The sequence below is a fragment of the Dermacentor variabilis genome, chromosome 4 (genome assembly GCF_050947875.1).
Source record: "Dermacentor variabilis isolate Ectoservices chromosome 4, ASM5094787v1, whole genome shotgun sequence".
NCBI lineage: Eukaryota > Metazoa > Arthropoda > Arachnida > Ixodida > Ixodidae > Dermacentor > Dermacentor variabilis.
The window spans coordinates 23992678-24018102 of record NC_134571.1 but is presented as its reverse complement, the minus strand read 5'-3'; the positions used below and the strand labels follow the sequence as shown (position 1 = coordinate 24018102).

The following is a 25425-nucleotide window of genomic DNA, read 5'->3' as shown; positions in this document are numbered from 1 at the left end:
ATAGCGCGCCTATTCATTGTACGGTTATCGAAGGCAAATAGAATGCTGTTATCGCGCCAGCAGCGCGGACTTGCTCTTATTTCTACTCGATTTCGTTTAGTGAGTCTCGCCATCCAGAGAGTCGTTGCAAACCAAGGAGCCTGTGGTGTAGTTGTTGCGGAGAGGACGACAGAACGGTAGTTGCGCTATGTTTGCTGTTTATCGGCCATGTCATGCTGTACACGCCGGCTCTGGCCAGACCACCGAAGCTAAGGAGCATAGGGCTCCATCATTGTACTTGCCAATTATACGAATTTATACCACAAGCAAACATCGAGTGCTAATTCCCTTTTGCAGCAGAAGCGTACAGGTGCCCGTCCTGAACGATAAGGTGTCCGCAACAGTAACCCGCTTCCGCCGCCTTGTGTTGTTCTTTGTCAGTGGTGGCGTAGGCAGAAATTTTTCCGGGAAGAAGAAGGGGGTTGATGGGCAGGCCGCATATTAAAACAAGCGTTTTGGGAGGCGGGTGTGAGAAGTCACTTCCTTGCCAGGCCACTGTTTGTTACCGTGACGTGTTATTTATAGTTATCGCGTTGTCGACAGTAAGCTTCTGTAAACACAGTTCCTGAAACCTAACGCACGAGAGCATAAGCTCTCGTGCGGTCTCGTGCAAAATAACTGATTTACAGGTTATGCGGTGAATGAACGAAAATTTCCGACATGGCCAATTTCTGGCAAGCAAATGTTTTCCGCGGTGCCCTGAGCTGCGTCGGCAATCTCGGAGGCTGCTTTTGAGCGCGAGCCCGAAAGCCTGCTTGTCCTATGCTCTTAGACACACGTGCGGCTCACTTCTGCGGCGATCTCGTAGCCGGCCATTATCCCGTCGCTATACATGGCAGCCACTGACGTCTCGTATAACGTACAGCATAGCAACACTGCGCGGCAGTCCGGTATGTTTGCGGTGCCCCACCACGCCGCTATAAGCCTCGAGGCCGGGCCATCGGCCGTTCGCAGCGACTGCTTTTAGCACTTGAAACCGAGGCCTTCATAACACCGCGGGTAAGGGCGTTTGGGAGCGCGTCTGCTGATTCCTTATTCGGAAGCGCGCCTCTGCACGGAACCCTGCTGCCGTTGGTGCCGACTCTAAAGCCACGCGGGGGACCGGTTCGCGAAATCTTCTCGCACCCTGCATCCTCGGTAAGGCACGGCCGCGTGTTCTTCGACCAGGCGCGATGCCACACCTAGGCAGCTTGGCAAATCCCGACGCGGAGGCGTCTGGGACGACCTGACCGGAGGGGACCTTACGCACACAGGCGCACGTGTGCGCGCGTTCGTATGCGGTGGCCCGTCGGGCACACATCGGAGCCCTCGGCGACTCCCTTTCGAAACGCAGAATGTGCGCACGACGAGAAGAGACGAGAGGAGCGTACAATACCTCGTCTCGGCAGTACCGTGCAGTATAAAGAGAGCTACAGCACCGGACGATGCGGTCACCGTTGCGCGGCAGTCAGTATTGCCGAACTTCGACAGCGCTCGTACTGCGTGTTTGCTGTTATTGAATGTGATCCGGCATTAAGTAACAAAGCGAACAAGATGCGGTCAATGGAGGATTAAATGGATTGATCAGGCTAGGAAGCTCGTGGGTATTGTTCACGTAGTACAGTAACTGCAGATCTCCGGAAGGCCTTTGTCCCGCAGTGGCCTTAATTTGCCTGATGATGATCAAATTAGACCTGCGCAATGGTGTGCCACCAAAGTGCTTTAGCTACATCGAGGCCGCTTCAGATTCTGTCCTGCTGCCATTACTAGTTTTCGAGCATAGACTTGCGTTAGCGTTACCTATTTTATTGGCACCACTTCTTTCTTTCATCAAAGAATGTATCGAGGTTCACATCCATCGCCCTTCTGAAGAAATTGAATATTGTTATGAATTTTTGATTAATTGGGAGACTTTTCCCATTTATTATTATTATTATCATTATTATTATTATTGTTGTTGTTGATGATGATGATGTTGTTCTTTTCGTCGTCGTCGTTGTTGTTGTAGATAGTAGCAGTAAACAATGGACTTGAAGACCGGCTGCCAACTAGTTTGCACTAGTGAAGAGCACTTTTCAAGAGCAGGGGAGCTCAAAAAACACCTGGCGACCCGTGTGTTCTCCTCATCTGTCCACGCGCTGCTCGCTACCAGCTACTTAGTCGGAACTGTAATTTCTCATCACGATCGCCCGCGCACATTACTGTGTCTGTTTCTGCCGCTAATTTTCATGACAGATAACAGCCAGTCAAGAGACCGTTCTCATTACAGGACAGTTTGCCCTTGCTGCCACCTTACGCGAACGTATGCGCCGTAGAGAGAACATGGTTCTACGTGGAGAAAATTCGCCATTCGCCAGACTGCAGCAGAACGCTGTAACAAAATGGGTTACTCGGAAAGCAACCTTGGGAGTATATTTAAATGTCCTGTGCGAGATTAGAGGCTCGCACCACTGCCTACGTACATACCTGCCTACTTGCCAGAGTTAGTCGTTCTACCGCCAATGCTATAGCTACTAGACGCAGAGGTGACTGACTGCCCGAAATACTGGAAGCTATTATATACTATACGAGTTCGGCAGAAATACGCAAGGCGGTGGTTTCGTGAAATGGCCTTGCTGATCGCGCTAAAGCTCATTTGCCGCTCCTGACCGGCCGACGCTGCAGCTGCAGCGACATGGCGGCTACGCATGGCCACGCGACAGACGAACTATATACTGTATGCCATAATGTATATTACAGTGTCAAAGACAGGACGGCCGCCGACTCGCAAAGTTCTGTTGAAAACGCAACACGTGTGAACCCTAGCTCACGCCCTTCGTCGTCCGCATCGTTGGAGTAATCGCCGCGAGCTGTGTCCAACTTGCCCCCCGGCGTCTAACAGTTTCGGCAGGGCTGCATCGTTTTCGCGAGGCACGGGGGCGCGCACCAGCAGCGGTCATTCCGCGCCTCCCGCGCCATCGTCGTCTTTGGTCGTCGTCGGCGGCCATGACTTGTTTCCTTTCGTGAGCGCGCCCCGCCTTCCAGCCGGCTCCACCTTTGACCCCGCTGTTTCCTGTTTCGGCATCAGCCGCTTTGGCGAGCATGTATACACACACTGCTGCCGCTGCGAGGGTGTGTGTATGTGTCTGCAGCAGCAGCAGCAGTGGGGGCACCGCAGAGACTCTCCATTCTTTTGCCTCCGTTACTGGCGTTTTACTTGAACCCCGAGGCGAATGTTTGCACCGCGAGTTGCGCCGACCCGCACCGTCGGCGCTGCTTTATTGATGCCTGCTGGCTGCTGCTGCTGCTCGCGCTTTGCGCTTTGCGTTTTTTTTTTTTTTTTTTTTTTTTTTTTTTTTATCCGTCTTGTTCGCTCCCCAGTCGGAGGCGGTGGCGGCGGTGGTTGCAGAGGCATTTACACGTGCGAGGTCGCTCGCCCATCAATCAGGGTCTCCCTTCTTCGCTTCTTTTTCTTTGTTTCTTGTATTTTTCGCGCAGTTATCTTTTGTTCTGGCCGCGCCCTGATTAGTCACCCTCAGTGTATAGATGAGAGCGGAGATATGGCGGAGAGGCGCCGGAAATTTTAGACTCGTTTGTCCTTATTACCTTCGAGACCATTAACAGCCAAACCCGGACACCGCCGAGACGTTATGAAAAAACGGACCACAATCCGGAGATTGAGTCAGCCCATTACCAGGCAGCATGCACTTCGCAGTTTGCCCGACGCTGGCCGTACCGGGACTTTGACGCTTCTCTAACAATAATAACAAAATAGAAAAAGGCAAGTGTTCTTCAACAAAAATAAATAATACGCTTGAATTTAAGTACAGAAGAGCGCGTTGAAAACTTATTTGCGAAAAAGCTCGCATTCTTGCTTTACTCGATATGCAGTGTTGCGGTGCGCGAACCGTCTCGCTTTATCCAATACACTTCGCGAGTTTTGGTCAGGCTTTGCTGACGAACTGCTCACGTGGGCACGGCAACCGCGCAGCTCGCGAGATTCTCGAGGCTGTCTGATATGCTACATTACAATTATCTATGAAGTGTCTTTAGACGCTACACAAGGCCTTCGCTCGCTTCGGTTCTCGACAAGGCGAATGAATGACCGCAGCTGCGACGACTTCAGTGTTCCGCACAGTCGCGCAAAGCAGAACCGCTATCGAGTGCCTTGAGCGTAGCATGTACACCGATACTCCGTCTTTAGAGCGGGGCGAAACGCCTTCCCGTTTGAAGCGGCAACTCCCACCCCCGTGACTCACGCGCGAGAAAAGCAGCGCGCGGTTCGAAGAACCGTATTAACTCGGTTCCTCGTGAGGGCCAGATTGCCGCAAGCTTTCGCGGGCGATCCTTCAGCTTGGCGCCTCCGAGAAGGCAAGCGGTCGAGCGTGAGAACCGTTTCGAGGAATCGTCGCGCGAGACCAGCGTCGGAACGATCGCACGGGCAGGTCGTAATCCCGCAAGCAAGCTTTCTCGTAGAGCATTAACGGCTTGCGTTGAGGACCGCTTGTGCGGATTGCTGACGTGATTCTCATGCGATGTCCCGGCGTCCTTGCGATGCTCATTGGGCGTAACGTACACAGAAGAATCAACTGGTTTTGTTCCACGTGTTCAAATTAAACGCACTTGTACTAATTCGGACTACAAAGGTCCCCTACTATTATTAGCAAATCCCACCATCGATAGTTTTCAAACGGGGCTCACCACTGTGCGAGAGGCCTGTCTTCGTCATTGTGCGCTGCAGATTGCTGACGACATCTTGAATGTGTCCTGATATGCTGGGCATGGCGTCCGAGATTGGACAACGCGCGATCTTGGATTGCATGGGCTGGGACTAGTGGATCCTCTTATGGTGTTCGCCTTGGACGCTGCCGGCGGCAGGATATTGCGCGCACGTTTGACAACCCCTTCCACTGCTGAATGCAAAAATATGATAGTGTGACGGAGGCGAGATGCAGGCGAGAGATGTATTTACAGAGCAGCTACAAAAAGAAAATGTAGGGCAAGAGGATGGCTGATCCGCCCTACGCGCAAGTGTTTTCATCGCTTTGCCAAGCATCGCTTTCATCCACGTACGGATCGCTCCGTAACATGACCGTGCGGCGGCGGAAGCGCTGTCCTGGCGCTTACTATGAAGACAAGGAACTAGTAGAGCAACATGACTTGAGCCGGCAAGCATCACAACATCACTATTTGCAGCGAGGAAATCGAAGAAGCAGGGCCCAGGGGTACAATCTCGTAATTGACGTCACCGAGTTGACGCAGTACCTTGTAGAGCCCGGTGTAACGGGAGAGAAGCTCTTCTGATGAACCAACGCAGCGGCATGGCGGCCATATATGAGGAGCAGCAGCCTGGCGAGAAGTGCACGCTTTTGTGCCGGCTGTCGTAACGAAATATTTTGGGATTCTTGCGAAGCAGAGCTTGAGTCGGCCGTGGGCAAGTTGACGAGCTGAACGGGCTCGAGCAACGACGTCACTGGCGTATTCATTAGGTGAGTGTGGAGCCGAAGGAAGGAGAGACTCGAGTGGCAATGCAGGATGTCGGCCAAGCAGTAAATAAGACGGTGAATATCCAGCGGTGTAATGCGATGACGAATAGTACGCACGGGTATCAAATGGTAACTTGTTGTCCCAGTCACCGTGACCAGGTGAAACATACATGACCAGCATCTCAGTTAGCGTTCGGTTCAGGCAATATGATCGAAGGGCGAGTTAACATAGAGTAAGTGCTTTCGCCACTACAAACGCTGTCATCTGGTAAATGGAAGCAGATGGCTGTTTTAACCTTTGCGTAAATCATGCGTATCCTGTGTAGTCTGCAAGGTTTGCGAGCATACTCCTTGTCTAGTCGCATTTATTCTGCTATGGTATATCGCAAAACCAATGACGACGTCGGGGTAATTCAGCTTCGAGAGCACAGAACATGACGAAGGCGTGGGCTAAGTTCGGAATGCTTCCTACAAGTATTCGCACATCAAAAGAAATTATTGAATATCTCGCTTTTTGCACGCACAGTCACAAGCCTATTCACTTTAAAAGGATGCAATAGACGAAGCTCAGTTCTGTTTACACGTTCTCATTAGCGAAGATGCGCGTTCTATTCCCGCTGGCTCGCGTTTCCTTTGGTCGTAATAAGTGCTTTCTTTTACGGTTTACTGCTGTCGGGGATGGCACCACCGTGGGTGGTGCTTGTAGCGGTTACGGTCCACATTACAGTGACTAACCGAGCAACAGCGTGCAGACAAACGCGACGTGACACCCGTAAGCCAGTAAACGCGTGTAATTTTCGGCATGGTGGAGGCGAACGTAGGCCGGATCCATGCGTGACAACTTGTAATTTTCAGACAAGCGAGCGAAAAGCACGCGACGCTGCGGTTGTCTGCAGACAACGTTCACAAATTTACATGCCTCGTGACCGGCTGCTACCGCATACAAGGGTGCGCGTACTGCGAGTCACGTTCTTAATGTTCTTGTTCAAAAAAAAAAAAATAAGTGGGCATTATAAGCAGTACACTGAGAACGCGAGTTTTACGAAGACGTAAGGCGCGGCGGATAACAAGCAGAAGAAAAGCAAAAAAACATTTGGGCCAACACAAGAAAACGCGACCACACCGAAGACAACAGCTCTACTATGGGTCCCTTCATAATTCCGTAAGGATAACGAAGAGCGCGGGATCCAGCAACGCTTACACTGATACGAATGGGGTCAAGAGGTGAAAGGATATGCGCGTCACTCGAACGAAACAAACGTGATTGTTTACGTAGTGTGAATGCGGAGAACACATGTTCAAAGCTCGCCTCGTGCACAGCCGCTAATCAACGAGTCACGATGACTCGACACGCCTCGCACAACGACCCGTGGCAACTCGCGCGTCAGGGAGAAGGGATACGCAGAGAACGGGCCACCGCAACAGTTGGTCCGTGACAGTTCGCATCGCCCGGTCTCTCTGCTCGGCCTTCGCAAGTGAGACGGGAGGAAGTGCGCCGATTTTGGGCGTTTCCCCAAAACACAGCCGCCCGGCCCTTTACGCGAGAAAAAGCGGTGCCGGCGCGGCGCCGCTCGATTAATCAGAGCTGTGTGACGCGCGAGTGCGCGGCCACACGTACAGCGTAGGCCGGACATATGGTTGCGCGTAGGAGGAAGAATGGATGGATGCGTGCGCAGCTTCGCGCGTTCCTCCCGAGCGGCTTTTCGTGATTTCCGGCATGACGCCGCCGGCGCATGGACGAGACCCGGGCCTCGACCTGCAGCAGCGACGCCCCAGAAGCAGTCCTGCTGCCGCCATGACTTTGTGTGCGTGGGGCCACCCACTCGGTGAGCGCGCACTCGAACGCACTCGAGCAGGGAAGAGCGCCCCCTTCGGTGGTGGCTGAGGGGACGAGGTGGGGGGGGGCTTTAAGAAGAGAAAGGGGGGGGGGCGCCCAGGTGGCCGCTAGCTCCTGCGGCGAGGGCTTCCCCCCGCAGCGCTCTCCATCCATCAGGGCTCGCTGCTCGGCCTAAGGGCCGAGGTAACCAACGCGCTTCGCAGCTTGCCTGATAGTACCGGGGGTTTGTGCTCAAAGAAAAGCGATGAAAGTCTAGGGGAGTGGCTGGATGGCCGGCCTGCCGGCTCCTGCTCGCTGTAAGCAACGGCATGCAGGCACACCGAAGCAGGCACGCTCTGGCCCGCGGCTACAACGTGTATAGGTCTTCTAGGAACGTTCACCTTTTCCTCGCCCCATGTCAAGTGACGACACGAGAACAAGAATAAGCTTCGAGTTTCTGAAACATTGCACTGATGTAAAAAAGTCCCCAGTGTGAAACTTTCCTTGAGACATTCGCGCACGCGTGCCAACTTGACGCAGCGCCCTTGATGGAAAAGGTCGTCCGCGCAACACTCGGTCTCATTTGCACGGAGAATGCGAACACGATCTCCTCCATAAGCTCTGTATGCAAATTATGTGAGCTCATAACGCTTGCCAAGTTGTCACGCGCATTCTCTGCGAACCTGTTGTCGAAAACTTCCCACGATAACTTCCATAATGTTAGCAGCAAGAGCGCTTGCGTCGTCGTATACCCGGGCCATGCGTGCATATACAGCACGAAGAGTGGCAGAGTCTGGTGGTCTATAGCTGTGTGCACCGTTTTCTCAAACTCGAGATTTAACTCGATGACACTGCATGCTTTTAGAATACCGCTAAATGTAACGAGTGCAGTATAGAATTTCGTTGACACAAACTTCTGCAGATGCGTAGAGTATATGTCGTCGTGAAACGCGTATGCGTACTTGTTTATTTGCTGTTTATCGCGGTCAAGAAATTTTACGCCTTCGTGAGTTTGTATACCGTTATAAAGGCAAGTCCACTCTCCAGGCAGCACGCAGCCTTTCCTTTCTTTTCTTTTTCTTTGATATTTTTAATTCTTCTTTCTTTATTTATTTCAGTTGTGCGCAGTTGACTACAGAGATATCCAACGAGCTGCGATGCGACAGAGTGACGTCGATGGTGAGTAACGTTTGTCGTCGCTTCTCACTATACTCTCTATGACACGCGCCATGCACACATGTATATGCATAAATACTGTGCATGTGAATATTGTGTGTGTTAGAGAGGGGGGTAGGGAGAAGGAATGAGGGTTGCAACTTGGCGTGGTACTTATATATGATAGCGACATATGAACAAAAAGCTCATTGGCTTGTTCGTATGAGCCGTCACGGCCTGTGAGAACATTCACATCACGCCGAAACGTCGTCAGTTGGACACGTAAGATTCGTGCCACTTACTCGAAAAAAAAAATTATTTTGATCCAGAAACCCGTAGCAGCCGTGACGGTGTAATTGTATACTTTTCACGTCTGGTCCATGGCCACCATGCACCCCGTGCGTTGATTTCGTCCGAGTGCGCTGACAACGCGTCACGGCCGCATCATCCTGTATATGCTCGCAACGCGAAGTCTCGGCTGCCATATAGACTGCGAAGAAGCGCATGAGTGGGGCGAGCGGGTTTCTGAACGACGCCGCGGACGGCTCGAATCCGTTGTGCGGAGATGGAAGGTCATTCGCGCGGGCGCATTGAAGAGAAAACGTGAAAACTGGGGCGCCTATCTGCACGTTAGCAGCGCGACCGACGCTGATGACGCAAAAGTAGGAATAGCTTGAACCGGTCCAACCATCGAAGAGCGATGAAAGGCTCGAGGGCGCCCTGGCATCGTATACCTCCCCCTCTGGTTCCCCCCATTTACCTTCACGGGCTGCTGCCCCGTCCCTGGCCAGGCGATGTGCTGCGACCGCGTGGCGGGCAGAAATTGACGGGCGCTTTCGCGCCGTTCGCGCCAATGTGACCTCATTTGTTGGCGCACACGCATGCGCCGATGTGTAAGGAGGGCGACCGTATGTAGTTTTGAAGACGGTGAACCGAATCTTATGTAAGCTGAAAATGCCCGCACATTCTTTTGTTTTCGCTGTTTCTTCTCATTACTTTAATCATTTCCGACCCCGCCGAAATCCGTGGTGATGTTTGTGCGGCAGTGTTCCGACCTACTGCTCGACAGCGTGGTGTCCGTATTTCGTTGTCGTTGTGGGCTGCATAAAGAAACGAACGGGTATCGAGGGCACGAGAGTTCCTTGCAGAATGAATAAATAAATAAAAATATATTGGGGGCACATAAGCGATTCTTATGATGCGTAAATGCGGGAGCATTACTTGTCGCCAGTGCTTGAAGTCAGGGGGAGGCCCGGGTGGGGGCGAGGGAAGGGGGGGAGGTGGAGGGGCGCTCCCACTCCATTTTTAAAAGAGGGTTCACCTTGGTTTCTCTAGGTTGCCAGTTAATTATTCATTTAGTTGTGCACTATAAGTGGTGTGTTATACCAAAGACGCCTGCATTTTGTCCACTTTTGTCGCGGTAAGTAGTTGTGAAACCATAAAATTGTTCTTGTAGTGCCTGAGGTTGTCAATTAAACAAGGCAACTAATGCTCTGTGTTACAACTTGACTTATATGCTTTGAGTTCACATATCTTTACTCCTTTACCTCGCGAGTAATGTCCGAAAAAATGTTTACATTTCTTCCTAAACGCTTGATTGAATCGGCACTATAAACAAATGCCCGAAATACGCTCGTAATACATTTATTGGCAGAACACCCACAAAATTTGTTTAATTCTAGAGCAAGTTGGCTTCACTACATTGCTTGAAATTGGGTTTTATTCTTTGCTTATCCCGGCTTCTATTCTATTCTATTCTATCCTACATATATATGAGCGTGTGTGAGTGTGCGTGCGTTATACTGGTCGGCGCCCTATGAGAGCCTCCCCTCCACAGAAGGGAGACTTTTAAGGCTTGCTTGTCATTGAGTGTGTCGCTGAGTTTAATGTTGCTGCGTCACGTTTCTAAGAGAGAGAAAATGATAAATGAAAGGTAAGAAGGTTAAGCAGGACTTAGCCCGGTTGGCTATCCTACACTGAGGGAAGGGAAAAGGGGAAATAAAGATTAAGAGAAGAGAAAGCCTACTGTGGATATTGCGGACGTGGTAACAGTTTTCTGCTCTATATACAGTGACGGTCACTCAGTCCGGACAGTCGCCCAATCCGGTAGCTTTCAAAAATCGCAGCAGCGCTTTTGTGGCCTTTTGTAGCTGTGATATGCGAGGCCATGGTCCCAAGATCTTGTTCAAGGTGAGCGGTTTTGTGTCTGATTCAGAGCTGTGCAGAGGTCAGGTCAGTTTCAAAAGTTGGGCGGAAACATAGTAGATGTTCTGTAGTCTTTTTGACACCGCAGGCATTGCACTCGACGCCATCAGCCATTCTAACCATACACGTTTGCGAGTGTAATGTTGCTGCTTATGAGGCCACAACAGCGCAAGACGACAAACCGGCCTTATTGCGATCTCTCAGCTTAGTTTTATTTGCGGAGTTCTCATTAGTGTAGTGTAATTCACGCACATTTCGTTGAGTGTTCTTTCTCGATGACACCACTTTTTGGCACGATGGCACCCGCTTTGCCGAGCGATGACAGCCCTTTTCCGAGCGGCACCATGGTATAGACAATACATTTCATCATCGGGTTCGTAGGCGAACTCCACCTGGTACTCTCGGGGAATGTCGTAGTCGTCGTCAGACAGGTACCTGAAGCGCGTTGCATCTTATTCGTCGTCGTCGACCATGGGCTCCGGCGACGGCGTCTGCGAGCCCCCAACAACGAGAAAAGCAGAGCGAGCGGCTGCAGCTCGCCGTGCTCGACTCGACGGCCATGGACGGTGACGATGGAATGCTCACCGTGGCCGCTTATTCTCTCTCTCTCTCTCTCTCTCTGTGGGGTGGGGGGGTCGTTTTTCTGCCACGGCTTTCCGATGATAGTTCACGTTGGAATAGGTTGGGGCATGTTGGTTATTCATCGTAATGCAAGTAACATAGCGCAGTAAGGGCGAGGGATGTTAAGAACGGCCCAGCTGAGGTGCAAGTTTTGCCAGCCAGTTGCGACAGCGGCGGCAACTTTTCTTGGAACGCCACCGTTACGCTCTAGCCTCGTCGCCGTTGTGACTGCATGAATGCGTTCGGCGGACCAACTATTGTTACTGAGCCGCCGCCGCCGCCCTGGTCTGCCGCGAGCGGGGGAGTGCCCGCGGGAACGTAGTTCGAGGCTCCTTCCCACGCGCCGTCCAAGACGCAAGACAATGGGCACCCGGCCGAGCTGCGGGGGTCAGCTCGGGGAATAAAAGGCACCTTTCCTGACACAAGCCCCGAGTTCAACGAAGTCCGTCTGACGTCGGCTCCGGACCGTGAACCTCGCGCAAGGAAGTGTGTGTGTGTGTGTGTGTGTGTGTGTGTGTGTGTGTGTGTATGTGTAAACCGTCCCGCAGAGAGGCGACTTGTTTACGATGACTGGACGGCCGTTTCCGTCACCTGGGTATCGGGGGAGGACCGTGTGTTTATAAACCGCTGTTGCGCGGATGCTCAGTGTACTTTCTCTCGCAGTCATGCTAGACTGATGAACTGCATGTAGATACTGTAAATAAGCCCATATTCCTCGTTCTAGATGAGAAGCAGTCCTTCCCTTCATCAACGTCCTCAGCATGGATAAGTTGGACGACGGCATGGGCCAGCTACCTTCTAATTCATGCCAAACTCCAATCTTGACAACGGGTTACGAGCGAATGGATTGAGCCCCCAATCCTAACAGGGACAAGTCGAGACAGAAAGAGCGCTAACTTTCAACTAAGATTTTATTGCGGATCCTGAGCATATATATATGCACCCATCCGGATCCGCGGAAAAGACGAAGGTACACTGGCACGTGCAGCCTATATCAAGAATTCAAGCTATTTCTTTGATAAAGCCATATAGCGCTTGGCTTGTCTCGACGTGTCCCTCGTCCTTACTGCGCTATATGTTACTTGCATTTATAATGACGGCGGTGTCGCACAATGAGGCAAGGAGTGCTCTCGCAATTATAAAGTGGGAAGCAGCATCTTCAAGTGCGACAGCCCTAGATGGCCTCACAAAGCGTCTAATATACACGCCACTCGGTCCACCGATGGTGCATTCCCTGCACGCCGCTCGTAAGATGAATCGAACTACCACGTGCTCAGCTTTAGTGCCGGTTTGCGGGATGATTCATGCGCCGTGGAGCATCGAGGTGCGAGCAAAGGGGCCTGCGATTAGTAGCGCCCCGCAGACAGCGAATCGCCGATGTGGCGTGGGTGCTTTGTGGCCTGAAAAATATGTAAGTAGGACGCGCCGTTCTTGCTGGTGTTGCTGATGGCCGCGCTCACCGGGCACATGGTGGGCGCGTACTGTTCCGGAACCGAAGGATCAAACGTAAAACGGAGCTGCAGCCAGAGGTCGCCGATGACTCTTTGCTCTCGCAACGCATTCTTGCATTTCGGAGATAAACGTAGACAAGACGAGGCACGCGAGTTCGCAAAGGGTGGATGCACACAGCTACAAGAAACAGCTATAGCCGTCTTTTGGGGCCACTCCTTTCTTGAGCGTATAGACTCGCATAACCCCTCGCGGCAAGAACTAAAGGGGTAACAAACCTGTCTCTTACGCGCGCAAACATCGATGCTCCTTCGCCACCACGGTTGTAGACACGCGGTGTTAGCGCGGTTTCTGGAGCTCGGGTATCAGCTGATCACCGGGTACACGATACGGGGGAAAAGGAGGCGGGTGGAGGAAGGCACCGCTAATGTAGCAACTTCGAGGTTACACCGGCAACTCGCCACAGCGTTGCGGATGCTACCCCACACCCATCCGATTCTCTTACCAAGTGCAAGCTCATTGGACACACAGACGCGCATCCCGCACCCACCCCCACACGCCGAGGCAACCCTTTCGGGGTCGGCCCGAGGAATGCACACCGCACACTGCGGCGGTGTCCTGGAGGCGGCATCGCGGCCGCATACATATGCAGTTCAGCCGGCGCGCGAACGAGCGAGCAGTTCCGCCATCGCAATGGCCCATTGCGGCGCCTTCTATCCTCGCCTGCTGCGGCAGTATTGAAGGAAAAGAGGAGAGCTCGATCCTCACTCACAAAAGGCGTTCCTCTCCGGACGTGGGAATCGTTCGCAAAGCGGAGCGTCGTCGTCTCGTTCGCTCCCAAACAGCGACGGCGTCCGGCCTTTAGCCTGGCCCGGCGCGCTCGGAACTCAACGTTGAACGCTCGGGAACGCACGCACGCACACGCTCCGGCCTGCCGTCGGTTCGCGAGCGGTCGTGTGGAGCGGGGAAAGGTTGTGTGTGCGGCAGTCGTTTGGGGGGGAGGGGGGCGAGCGCTCGTCTGTTGCCGCCGCGAGGTGCGCGCCCCGCCCAGGCCGGACGCATTGCGGGAGGCGTAGCTGCCGGACGCGCCCGCTGTGCGAATCGGCCCGGCGTGCAATCTCGGCCCTGATTGGATTCCTCGGCCGCTAGCGAGCCGCGCCGCCCCCTCCACCACGACGCCCACGCGCGCCAACAGGTGGGCCCCGGGGAATCGGGACACCGGGCGCGCGGTTTTTCGCACACACGTGCTCCGGGAGTACCGAAGAGAGTGGCGCAAATGGCGCGAAAGTTGTTGTCGGGGGTGTCTCACCCACTGTGCCATATTTCATGTCTAGTTCGAGTGCCCTGGACCTGGATTGTGAGGTTGGATGATATGAAAATATAATCGAGCGAGAGGAACCCTTACTCTTCCTGATATTTCGATGTATGCCTTAGTTTAATCCAACATTCGAGAACGCTAACAATCTCGCATAGAGCAACGATCACCGATTTGAAATGATGAGGTTTAACGTCTCGAAATAAAACCTGTGTAGCCTCTGAGACGCAGTAATAGATGGCTCCAGGTTAACTTTGACCACCGGTTAACGTGCAACAAAAATAAGCGCACGAGAGTTTGAAATTCGAAACCGGACGGCATATTTGTCGGTAATCGAACCTGCACCCTCGTGCTCAGCTGCAGAACGCCACAGCACTGAGCCACCGCGGCCGGGTATACACAATGAGGAAAGTAGTGTATACACTCTATATGCAGCATTGAAATGACTCCACGTGTACTGCACTTCAGAAATATGCTTCACTCTTCAGGATTGTAGCGACACCCGCCTGATGGCACTCGAGAGGCACCTGGGCGCGCGTGACTATAGAGATCAGCTGTTGCCTCTATATACCGCATCATATGTCACATCACCTCTGCGGATCACTTGAAACAGGCGGAGCCTCGCTGCATGCATGCATGACCGGGAAAGTTTATATGAGAAACATAGCGGCACTAAGGAAATGCATAACTCTATTCAGTCCGGCCTCCAATGCACGTATATAGCCTGTGTACCAGTTTCGTTGTTTTATTGTTTTTATTTGTTGGCCGCATGCAGTCACGGAGGCGACTGCCGATAATTCGCGCTGCGCGCTTCGTTAACCGGTGCATGCAACTTTCCCTACCATGGTATAAGCACGGAGTAGCAAGGAGAACAAGGAAATTAGTTTGCTATCGAATATCTTGGGCATTTCCGCTGTATATAGGCAAACAGAAATTAAAGAGAAAAAAAAAGGAAGTACACAAAATTACACTACGTATATGTCGTCAGCGTCGTATTGCGTCACTTCGCATCCGTTGTTTGTGTGTACGTATCGGTTACTAATTCTCCAAGGAACCGCGACCCCAAATGTCTACACTGTTGCAAATCTTCTGACGTTCTTCCTGCAGCATGTGTATGTAGTAAGCACATCACAATCTGCGTATACGTACCCTCGGAGTGCGCGCGCGCACAACGATGCCACATACGAGACGACACGCTGTTCCCACCAACGTTTATATATTTGTTCCCGCAGCTGACGTGTTCGAATTGCCCAACAGAATTTCATATGTACGCATCGTACATAATCTTAACGATGTAAGAACACCTTTAGTACAAGCAGTACTTAAAGAATAGAAGCTCTTTGCGCATAACTGCATTTAGTGGATTTAGTGGACTTCCATCTCCTGTCGTATGGATCCGCTTTGCTCTACAACCGTGAAGAAGGTTTTCGTTCTACAGAACTTAAAAAAGCACCACAGGGGCGCGACATGATGCAACCTACAGCTACTCAATAAAGCTCACGCACCTGCATGTGGCTTTTTTTTTTTATATATATATAGAGTTCGTACATGTTGTGATAGAGACAAAAGGTAAACGAGGCAGTTATATTTGCAAGCTGTATATATTTGCAGAAGTCGCGTATGGCTTAAGGGCCACACGCTCACGCTTGCTTGCTTATCGAAAACCTTATTCGTATTTGCACTCACTCAGTCCGTATTATATGTGTGTCCTTATATATGATCTATCTTGCCACGAGGTAGCATGGCTGTGAGTAGCGCGGGCTCAGGGCTAGACGTATACATAGTACACATGCACAAATATACTCGAGAAAGTGGACAGGAGCATGGCTGTTGCGGTAGTTCAATAGTACATCGTCAAACGAACGTATTGCGGAATATGTGCGTTCGGCTACCACCTGCGCCAATTTAGTCCTTTTGTCCGCTTTCATTTCATTGTTCCTCTCTGTCTCTATATACACTGCAATTGAAGCCAACTGTATATTTCGCCTATGCTTTCCTTGCCTTCACTTTCTGTCGGCTTCATGCGGTTGTTAAGAACAAAAAATTTGAGCCTATCGGCTCGCTTTGTTCTTCCCCGTTGTTCTCATAGATTTGCGTCGTATACACGCTTTTGTCAACTCGTTTGTAACACTTTCGTTTTCGACGCAATAAAAGCAATAATAATAAAGAACCGCACTGGCCTCCACTTTATAAACTTCAGCTACATGGCTGCAGCACCCCGTCCGATTCAACCACATGCGCTGTACGTGGCGGTGTTGCCGAAACTCGCGCGATCGCTGCCCCGTTAGAGACCGCCGTGTGTATGACGCGAGCGCCATTATGCATGCCCACACCCACAGGCAGTTAGCGTGGTGCGTTTTGTACGACTGGCGAAGTCCGACTGGCTCGGTGCCTTGGCCGGCAGGTGAAGGCGCTCCTCGTTGCAAATGGACCCGCTTCCACGGAGGAGAGAAGAAGGGAAGAAAGAAGAAGCCTGCAAAGCTGTGGACGACGCGCTGCTGCCGCAATTTCCGGCGCATTACAGACACCACAGACGTATTTGTAATGCGCGGAGGGAAAGAAGTAATGGACGCCAGTTCAACGGTCGCCGGTTCGCGAAGCGCCGATTGTGTGTGTGTGCAAGTGGCCTGTTCACCTTGCAGCAGCAGGGGTCAGTTTTTCTTTGTTTTTGTTCTGAAAAATAGCACGCGCGGCCTGGTGGCGATATGCCTGGGTGGTGATGAGGGCATCCGCGGCACTGGCTGCGCATTTTCGCGCTTCGTAAATCATCGTTTCCTGCACCAAATCCGGTGATTTTTTTGTGCAGGATCATATTTGAGACAATCTCCTCGTGAGTTTGGGTAAATATATGTCCCAGAATTTGCTGCAAAAGGAAACACTGCAGCAGATGTAATGTGTGCCTATTTAGAATCCATTTCGCTGTTTGTATACATTCCACTTTGTCGCTTGTTTGACTAGAAATTCGCGAAAAGCGTTGTTTCGATCATCGTCTGTCAGTTCGCTGCCGCTATAAGAGGTGCTGATTGTGACTAATGTTTTTCCGTCATTCTAATGCGCTGCAGCCCTTGTAACGACTAACGCATACGAAAAAAGCTGCGTCTTTCTTTGTCTCTTTGTTCTTCCTATATCCTATATATGTATATCCTATATATGTATATCCTATATATCGATGGTGGCATTGCCGTTCCGCGGCCGTGCGACTGCCAGCTTGTAACGGCGCCCGCACGTGTTTCACGCCTCTTTGCGCACTTATAGGCTGTCGTTGTTTTAAGGGGACAACACCCATGGCCATGACCGCTATTTGTGTGAACATGTATTTATAACCGGCGCTGCGGTGCGGCGGCGAGGTTCGCAGTCCGCTGCATCGGGCATTTCGACGCAAGGCACACAGAAAGTCGCGTTCGAAATAACTCACTACATCAAAATGGGATGTACTTACGAAGCCGTATATAGACAAGAGTATTTCTTGTCTAGCTTCGTAGCCCGAAAACAAACTCTTCTTAAGTATTTCATGGTCGACTGCTTCCACACGCAAGTGCACATGTAAGTGCATATTCGTGCGCGCGAAGACTTTACATTGCAACCTGTTAATTGGCGCTAACGAAATAACAACGTTGAGCCAAAAAGTGTTACTATATATAGGCCATTGGCCTGTTCATCCATAGTCTCAACGAAGCGAGTATACTTCATTAGACGCTTTTAGAATTTTCGTTAACACAAACCTAAATCTATAAGGCCGTGAACGGGCATGTACTTAACACGGACACGGACGTTCATATAGTCGCATATCGTCATCATCACTCCGGATACGTACACCCTTATTTTTCTCCTCTAAGCAGAGGACTTCAGCCCGACCTCCCGGCGTTTCCTCTAGTTATCCTCCCTTTCCCTTGTCATTGAAGGGCTGGAGAGGAACGTTGCAAATCTGTAACAAACAAACGACACGCTTCTGGTGCTGCGCCCGAGCTATCCCGACGACTCGTCTCATGCATGCGGCAAGCCTCATCTCGTAAGTGCAACGGAAATATAAAGATAAGAACAAACAATACGTGCGCTCGTCTCCTTTGATTGTTTGTCTTTCACTAAGTCACCTCATTAGTCACGCGAAATCAACTGTAGCACAACGTCACATGTAAACGCCGCATTGGGTTTAAAACTGGTGGCTTGCAGCTACATGCCGGTAATAATGTCGTATATCATAGCGGAGAAGTAGCGTAGGCGTCACGCCAGAAGACGTGGCATAAGACGGTGGACGCAATGGTGGTGATAATGATGAAGTATAGCTATGACATATGCATCGGGCAGGCCTTTGGAAATGGTCTAGCGAAAGAAAAGGGGTTATTAATTATAAGAAAAAAAAAAGCTTTCCCTGAAGCGACCAGTTCTGTTTCACTTGCCTATGCTGGCGTAAGCGTGTCGGCATCAACATACCCATCCCGAAAGCAACTTCCATTTTTCTTTGTTTGGTTAAGCGCCTTGTTAACACAAGAACGCTTATATAGCTCACTGCAGTCAATTACAGCGTGGCAAGACGTTGCCACCAGCGCTGCTCTTGTCGGACAACACGTCCTCCTGTATGTGTGAAAGCTACAGTAAATCTCTGCTATACGCTAAAGCTCTCTAAAGGCAGCACTCGAGAGCCGGGTTAGGCGCGCTGCCCGAAGAAGCGCTGCGTTCGGGTTGGACGAGTGAAGAAAGGAGCGTGCGCAGTCCGGATGTCGGCCGCCCAGCGTATACAGTGTAGGGCGGATAACGCGGCAGGTGCTCGCGAGGAACACAGAAAGCGAAGCAGACAGGAGGGCCTCTCCCGCGTGTAATGGCTGCGCTGCTGCTAGCTCGTTGCTGCTGCCCGGCCAGTTCCGTGGTGCGCCCTCGAGCAGGGCGCAGCAGCCGCGCGCTTTTTGCATGTGATGCGGGCCGCCGCCGCTGCGCCCTTGGGGCGGCCGCTCCCAGCTAGGGGTCTGGGGACGAGTCCGCCGGCCGGCCAGGGCGTTGCACGCTGCCCAGCCCACAAGGGTGCGGCCCGGACGGCGCCGCACGCAGCCGCTCCCGCGCCGTCCGCGAGGACGGTATAGCGCGGCCTCAAGCCGCCATTAGAGAGAAGAGGTCGCTATCAGAGCGGGGGAATTCCTCCGCCGGTGCAGTTCCCTTATGAGCTATGCTAAACGAAGCGCCGCGCGCTCCCCGAAACAACACCGGCGCCAACAGAAAAGTGGCCCGTGGAAGCGAGCGCTGCCGCGAAACGCGGAGTGCGCGCGTGTGTACACACACGCACACGCAGACGCGAGGCAATCGCGTCTCCGGCCGCGGGAAGAAGATTCACGGCGATTAAAGTAAAGCCGAGGTTGGCGCGGTACCGAATCGGCTCGCGTGGTATACCGTGCTCGCGTATGCCTTCTTATCATGTGGTCCGGCTGCTCGCGCTCCGCATTTAGCCGCGCCGCGGATATCTTGCCGAACGTCTCGAGCTGATTGCACTCGCGCCGCTCTTGGGGAGCAAGGAAGGCATATAGCGAGTCTTTGAAAGCCGCTGCGGCAACAACCGCCCCCCGTTCTTCTTTAAGCGTATGCTGTGCCGTCGCTGGAGATCGCAGACATCTCAGCACCATCGCGCGCTCTTGGTGGCGGAGGCTACAGGCATGTGTACACACGCACTATACGCGGAGCTGTATATGCTTCAGGCGTCGGTCGCGGATGTGTAACCGCCCAACGGCACCGGCGCTCCCCTACGGCGGCGGCACTAAATACGCGCGCTCAGGTCGCGCGCGTCCTGCACTACACCCGTCCCGAACCCCACGCTGAGTACAGCTGAGCAGTATTACGCGCTGAAGATTGTGCACAATTATACAGGAAACGAGAACGCTCGAAGGTTGTCCGAAAGAGCCTCGACCTCTTGCGGGAAGAACGATCGCGCATATACAGACGGTATATACACCGAGGGCACGATCTACGGCGTCTCGTGAGGTTTCTGACCCGGTTGCCGCCTGTTGGAGGAAGCCAATACAGACACGCTATACATGTACAGTGAGACACTTGCGTATGCCGCAATTGCGGTAAAAAAAAAAGCAAACAAACAAGAGCGGTAAGTTTCGCCCAAACTGCGGAACCGTAAACAGGTTGCGGCACGATAGAATGTGTTGGCTTATAGTTCCTAATTGGGCTTGTGTGTGTGTGTGTGTGTGTGTGTGTGTGTGTGTGTGTGTGTGTGTGTGTGTGTGTGTGTGTGTGTGTGTGTGTGTGTGTGTGTGTGTGTGTGTGTGTGTGTGTGTGTGTGTGTGTGTGTGTGTGTGTGTGTGTGTGTGTGTGTGTGTGTGCGCGCGTGCAACAGTCGTTTCACGAGACTGCCGATAGTTTCGAACTAATATGCGCACAGAGACGCAGTCTATGCAGCGAAATTTACCGAGGTGACTTATAGTCTTGTGACTCGGGGTTTAATTTTTCATGCGCAGTAGCAATTCCAATCAGGTTTTATGAACTCGCCCTATTGTTGCGAAGTGGCTGCAGGAACTGTCTGCATGCTGAAGTTCTGCGATGATAATGACTTAGGTTTGAATCGCCCAGTCTTCGTGACGTTTTTGTATATTCTAGTTAACGGGAAGCTCGCTCATTGCAATCGACCAACATCACACCGCCACAAACATTGTAAAGAGTCCTTCATATAAAGTTATCGCTAGAAGAATAATATTGACCACCTTTTGACGCAGCCAGCTGCGAGGACGTGACCGGCGAGAATCTCTGTTGAGAGTCTGCATTTACGCTGCGCGTGCGAAGAACTCCCGCAACCTACTTCTATCTTCCACAGATGTGCGTCTCAGTCGCGCTATGCAACCCAATGCGACGATCATCGGCCGTACTACTGAAGACGTCGGTTCTCGCGACATCCATGAAGCTAAGCAGCATTATAGCTCTGTTATAGTCGTAGGAAGAAATACGATCTGGATACGTCTAGCTCTTGTGGCTGCACTTCTGGCGCAGGAGAGTTCATATCAGGGTTGCCAGGTTGGGCTACTTTTGAAGGCTGGTGGCGGGAAAATTTTCGAGTTGGCTACTTGGCTACCTTTAAAATCAACAACTATCGACAAACCAGACAAATACACGGTATAATTCGCTGTTCTATACGCCTCTTATGATACATACGATGTGCAACGGCCATCCTCACCATGTGTATTTGCAAGGGAGGATGCAACCTCCACCTTGCAACCGACGAAATTCATTCAACAGGAACACCTGGCTCATTCCATTGAACGTCTCCTTTTATATTTCATTGCTCAGAAAAGTTATAAGGTGGAAGCAGATGTTTTATTACGGTTCCATGATGAAATCGAGTAAAGTCATTTGAGAATAACACATCGATATGTAACTATAAAAACTACTAGAAAACTACTTTTCTCAAGTGATTAGAAATCCTGAATAGTATATTGTATCCCCCTGCAAAATAGAGCTATGACACAGGGATACATTGACGAATGGCTAAAGAGCGAAAATTGTTCGCACGATATATTCGCCATGGTACTAGAGTTCTGTGACAACTATTTGCGTTTACCTAATTATTTATGCAGGGATAACAATTCCCGAACACGAATACGGAACCACCAGTTCTAACTTGATCCCCAAAGTCACGTTTCAAGTAAGTCGAAGGACAGTAAACATAACAGCTCCAAAAGGAGCACTTCTTAATCGGCTAAAGCAATGTTTTCTTTTTAAGTGATTAGCCCTGGCGGCACCCTTGACACTTTTTTGGCTACATTTTAGGCATCTCCAATGAACTGGCTACTTGCGATTTCCTGGCTACTTTTTATTTTTTTGGACCTGGCAACCATGGTTCAAGTGTCCGTGGCAGTTCGAATATTCTCTCGCGTCTGTCAGAGATGTTTCGAAACTACTGTGGAGCTAGAACTTTCCCGGAACCAGCCCAAAGTACATTCCGAAGAACAGCGAAGCTAGTCACTCTCCCGTGTTCCGCAGTGCCGCGCGCGCTTCAGCGGCCCTCTCGCGGGGAACGGACATAGATCTTATCTTTCGCAGACTGGGGGCCTCGGAACTTCTGACAAAGAGTCTCCACCTCGCCGTAATTGAACTATACAGCGCAAGACACACCTGTTCGTGCACGGGACAGGCACATGTCCCTCCCTGTTTGTGCTCCTCCCTCATAGTTGCGACACCAGAGCTACAAATTTGTATCCGGTGCTCGTGCGCTCAATAATTCGCACTGAAAAGGAGGGGAAGCTAGATCCAGACAGCCAAAGCAGGACGCCACCTCCTCGGTGTGCGTGTGTCGCCGTCGCTGACCCGGCTGCCAGCGGCGCGCGCGCACTGAACTTGTCCAACGGCGCGCGCGTTCCTGCGACGGGTTGGAGAGGAGGCGGCGGCGCGGCATCATCTCGCCCCGATGGCCTCGGGTCCGTCCGTCGCGCGAGGCGCGATGGCATGCCGCGGCGGCAGCCGACCCTCTGTCCTTTTTTTTTTTTTTTTTTCTCCCGTTGCCTCTCGGGCGGCAGCGGCGCTTCTCTCGCTTTCTGGTATTTGTTTACATGGGGGCAGCACCGCGGGAAGCAGCAGCGCAGTCGGCACACTCAGGTCGTCCGTCCTACGGCGGCGGCAGCTGCGTAGCTTTTCTCTTGCTGCTCGGCCCTTGGGAAAGGAGCGGCAGCCGTCCGAGAGCTCCCGCAGAGAAAGCGAGGGTAGGGGGCTCGAGGGGAGGGCCGCTGCCTCCATTCCCCCCTTGCCCCTCTGCTGCTCTGCTCCTGCGACGCACGACGCTCCTCCGTCGTCGTCGCAGCGGTGCGAGCCTTCCTCCTCTGCTTGAGGACCAAGGCTAGGTACGCTTCGCAAGTGCGCACACACGCAGAGAGAGAGAGAGAGGAAGCGGCGGCTGCTTGAGGGGCGGCGACGACGTACGGTCGCGCAGCATCCAGCCGGCCGATGCTGCGCGCACACGCAAACGTGCAAAAGCTAAAAAGGAATAAAGCGCGCACAGGACGCGCCGTAGTGCGGGTCTCCTCCTCGACTACCCCTCCTCCTCAGCCCAGCGCCAACTGGCGCTTCTGCCCGGTCCGGCCGATTCAGCGAACGACGCTGCTTTCGCGCTTTTCTTCCTCCTCGCATTCTCCTTTCCTATTCATTTCCTCCGCGCCTGCCTGCTGGCCGCCGTCGCCTCCATCAACAGGCAGCAGCAGCAGTAGGAAGGACCAACTTTTCCAGAATAGATAGATGAGGAGGACAGCCTCCCAATTGGAAGGAGGAGGCAACCGAGGCTGCACTGGAAGTTGAGGGGAAGGAGGAGTGTAGAAGGTCGGCAACTCAAGGCGAAGCACAACTAAGCGTCTCCCGGGGTAGTTTATTGACGACGTCGGGTAGCAGGAGCGACAAGACCGAAGAGCAGAAGATGGAAAAATATAAAGAGAGCGAAAGGGAAGGCCCCGCGATTCCTTCTCGTCAAAGGAGGACCCTCCAGCGGCAAGCAGCAGGCGGGCCCTGAACAGTTCTTTTCTTCTTTTTTTTTTCTTGCAGAGAATAGGCAGTACACTGCCGCGCAGGAGGCGCGTGAAGCAGCACGGTTTCGGCGACCGGCTACGCGGCGTCGGAAACCAATTTCACGGGTGTCTCGTGGATGCCCCCCTCTCGCTCCCCGCCGCGATCGGACCCTCTTTTGCTCTTGTACTCTTTCGTTCTTTCGGGGGTGTGTGTCACGCGCGTCGTTCGTTCGACGGAGACATGCGACTGAGAGGACAACAGTGCACAAAGCTCGGCAGCTCAAGATAACGCGCAAGGAGAAGTCACCGGGTGTAGCTAGCTCGTCAACCGAAGATCCCCCCCCCCCCCTTCCTCCTCCGCGTCAGCCGCATGCACCGTCGTGTTCCCGGACCGGCCTGCATTTTCGGACGCTTCACGCACTTTTGTTTCTTCTGACTGTCGAGTCATCCCGAACGTCAGACGCCGCCTGCGAAGGAAGCGACGTTTTCTTCTTTTTAAACCTTGCGTTAGTGTCAACCAGCAAACGCGTACGAATGGCCCTCGTGTAAGCGACGGAATGTACCGTTTCATATTAGAGGAAGCAAGAATTAACGAGAGGCATGATGTGCCGCAAAAGCTAATAAATGCCGACTACAGTCGGTAATTAAACGATGCTTGTGTGAAATGCAAAGGAAAACGGCGATCGGTGATCACGGTGGTTATGCGGTCACAAAAACAAAACGATTCGAGATTTCAGTTGTTTTTCCTGATTTATCCGCGCCAAAAGCGGCCTTTCATCGCCCACATTTTTGCGTTGTACGCCCGATACCTGCGAGATTCAGGAATCAATCGGCGCAGTTGACAACAGCCCGGTTTAGAGATACATTTTTTCTTTATTAATAGCCATAGTCCATCGGTCGGTAACACTGCCCCCTACCTCGCGTTCTCTCGTGCCGTATTTAGTGCCCGATTATCGCATCCTATCCCGAGTGCTCAATTCTTATTGGAGTTGCAGTCCATAATTCAAGCAAAGAATTTCGTTGGCTACTACTCATCTAGTGAGGCGCGTCGTATAAAAGCCTATACGCTGAATTAGTTCCGTCCAACCGGTTGTCGTTCTTAAGTCCTCGCCCTCATCGAAGTCCCGCGAATAGGAGCTGCAATACCCGGCACTCAAGCGCAAATAATCTGCAGCCGCATACGGAGGCGGCGACTTGAGCACTAATTTCGTTACGACGGCCCTGCTTTTTTTCTTTTCTTTTTTTTCAGCTCGGCGAAGGGTGGTGCTTGCTTTTTGGCAATCGGGAAAATTAGGCGGCGCTGTGGTACTTCTGTACCACTGCTCGGCGTAGTTCGATTTCATTTTGGTCCGGGCATCATTCCTCTCAGCCAGACCGCAGAAACGAAGAAAGGAAGTGTTTAAGAAGCCACATGTAGGAGCACGCCGGTGAAGTTCGGACTCTGAGCGGAGGGTATGGGTGGAGGAAGGCGCGGTGGGAGGGAGGGGTAGAGGGGGGATGGCAGACTTGTGTTGGAAGCGTTCTGTTAAGGAGCGGAGGTGGCACGCGGAAAGCGAAAGGCGCGCCTGCCTCGCGCTTTTGGTCCTAAGCTCGGCCTCCTTCCCATGCGTCGTTTTTCCCACCCAGTAATTGGCGCCAGGCGGGGGGGACAAGGCATCGTTGCGAGAAGGCTGCGACCTGAGCTTTACCGTGCACTCTCTTCGCTGTTCATTTTTCCCGCCCTCCTTCTACTTCTCTGCGCACCACAGCGGCGTCGGTGTTCGGTTTCCGGGCGGCTCGTCCGACGCGAAGAACGCCCACCCGTTGGCGGTGAGCTGCGCCCCGAACCCGCCTCGCCGGCCCGAGCGTTCTCCTTCCGGCAGAAAAGCCCGGCATTAACCGGGCGTTCTCGGTGACAAGGGCGCGCGG

At 52.4% G+C, this 25425-nt stretch overlaps 2 protein-coding genes across 2 annotated transcripts in view; one reads left to right on the top strand and one right to left on the bottom strand.

The window, feature by feature from the left end:
• The window catches only part of ft (cadherin-related tumor suppressor fat), a 116493-nt gene that overhangs the window by 35214 nt on the left and 55854 nt on the right, over positions 1–25425 (bottom strand). The window lies entirely within an intron of this gene.
• The window catches only part of LOC142578815 (uncharacterized), a 116107-nt gene continuing 97764 nt past the window's right edge, over positions 7083–25425 (top strand). The window contains exons 1-2 of the mRNA XM_075688410.1: positions 7083–7309; positions 8418–8478. Coding sequence (XP_075544525.1) covers positions 7140–7309; positions 8418–8478 — 231 coding nt within the window. The 5' untranslated portion in view covers positions 7083–7139. The remainder of the gene's footprint in view (positions 7310–8417; positions 8479–25425) is intronic.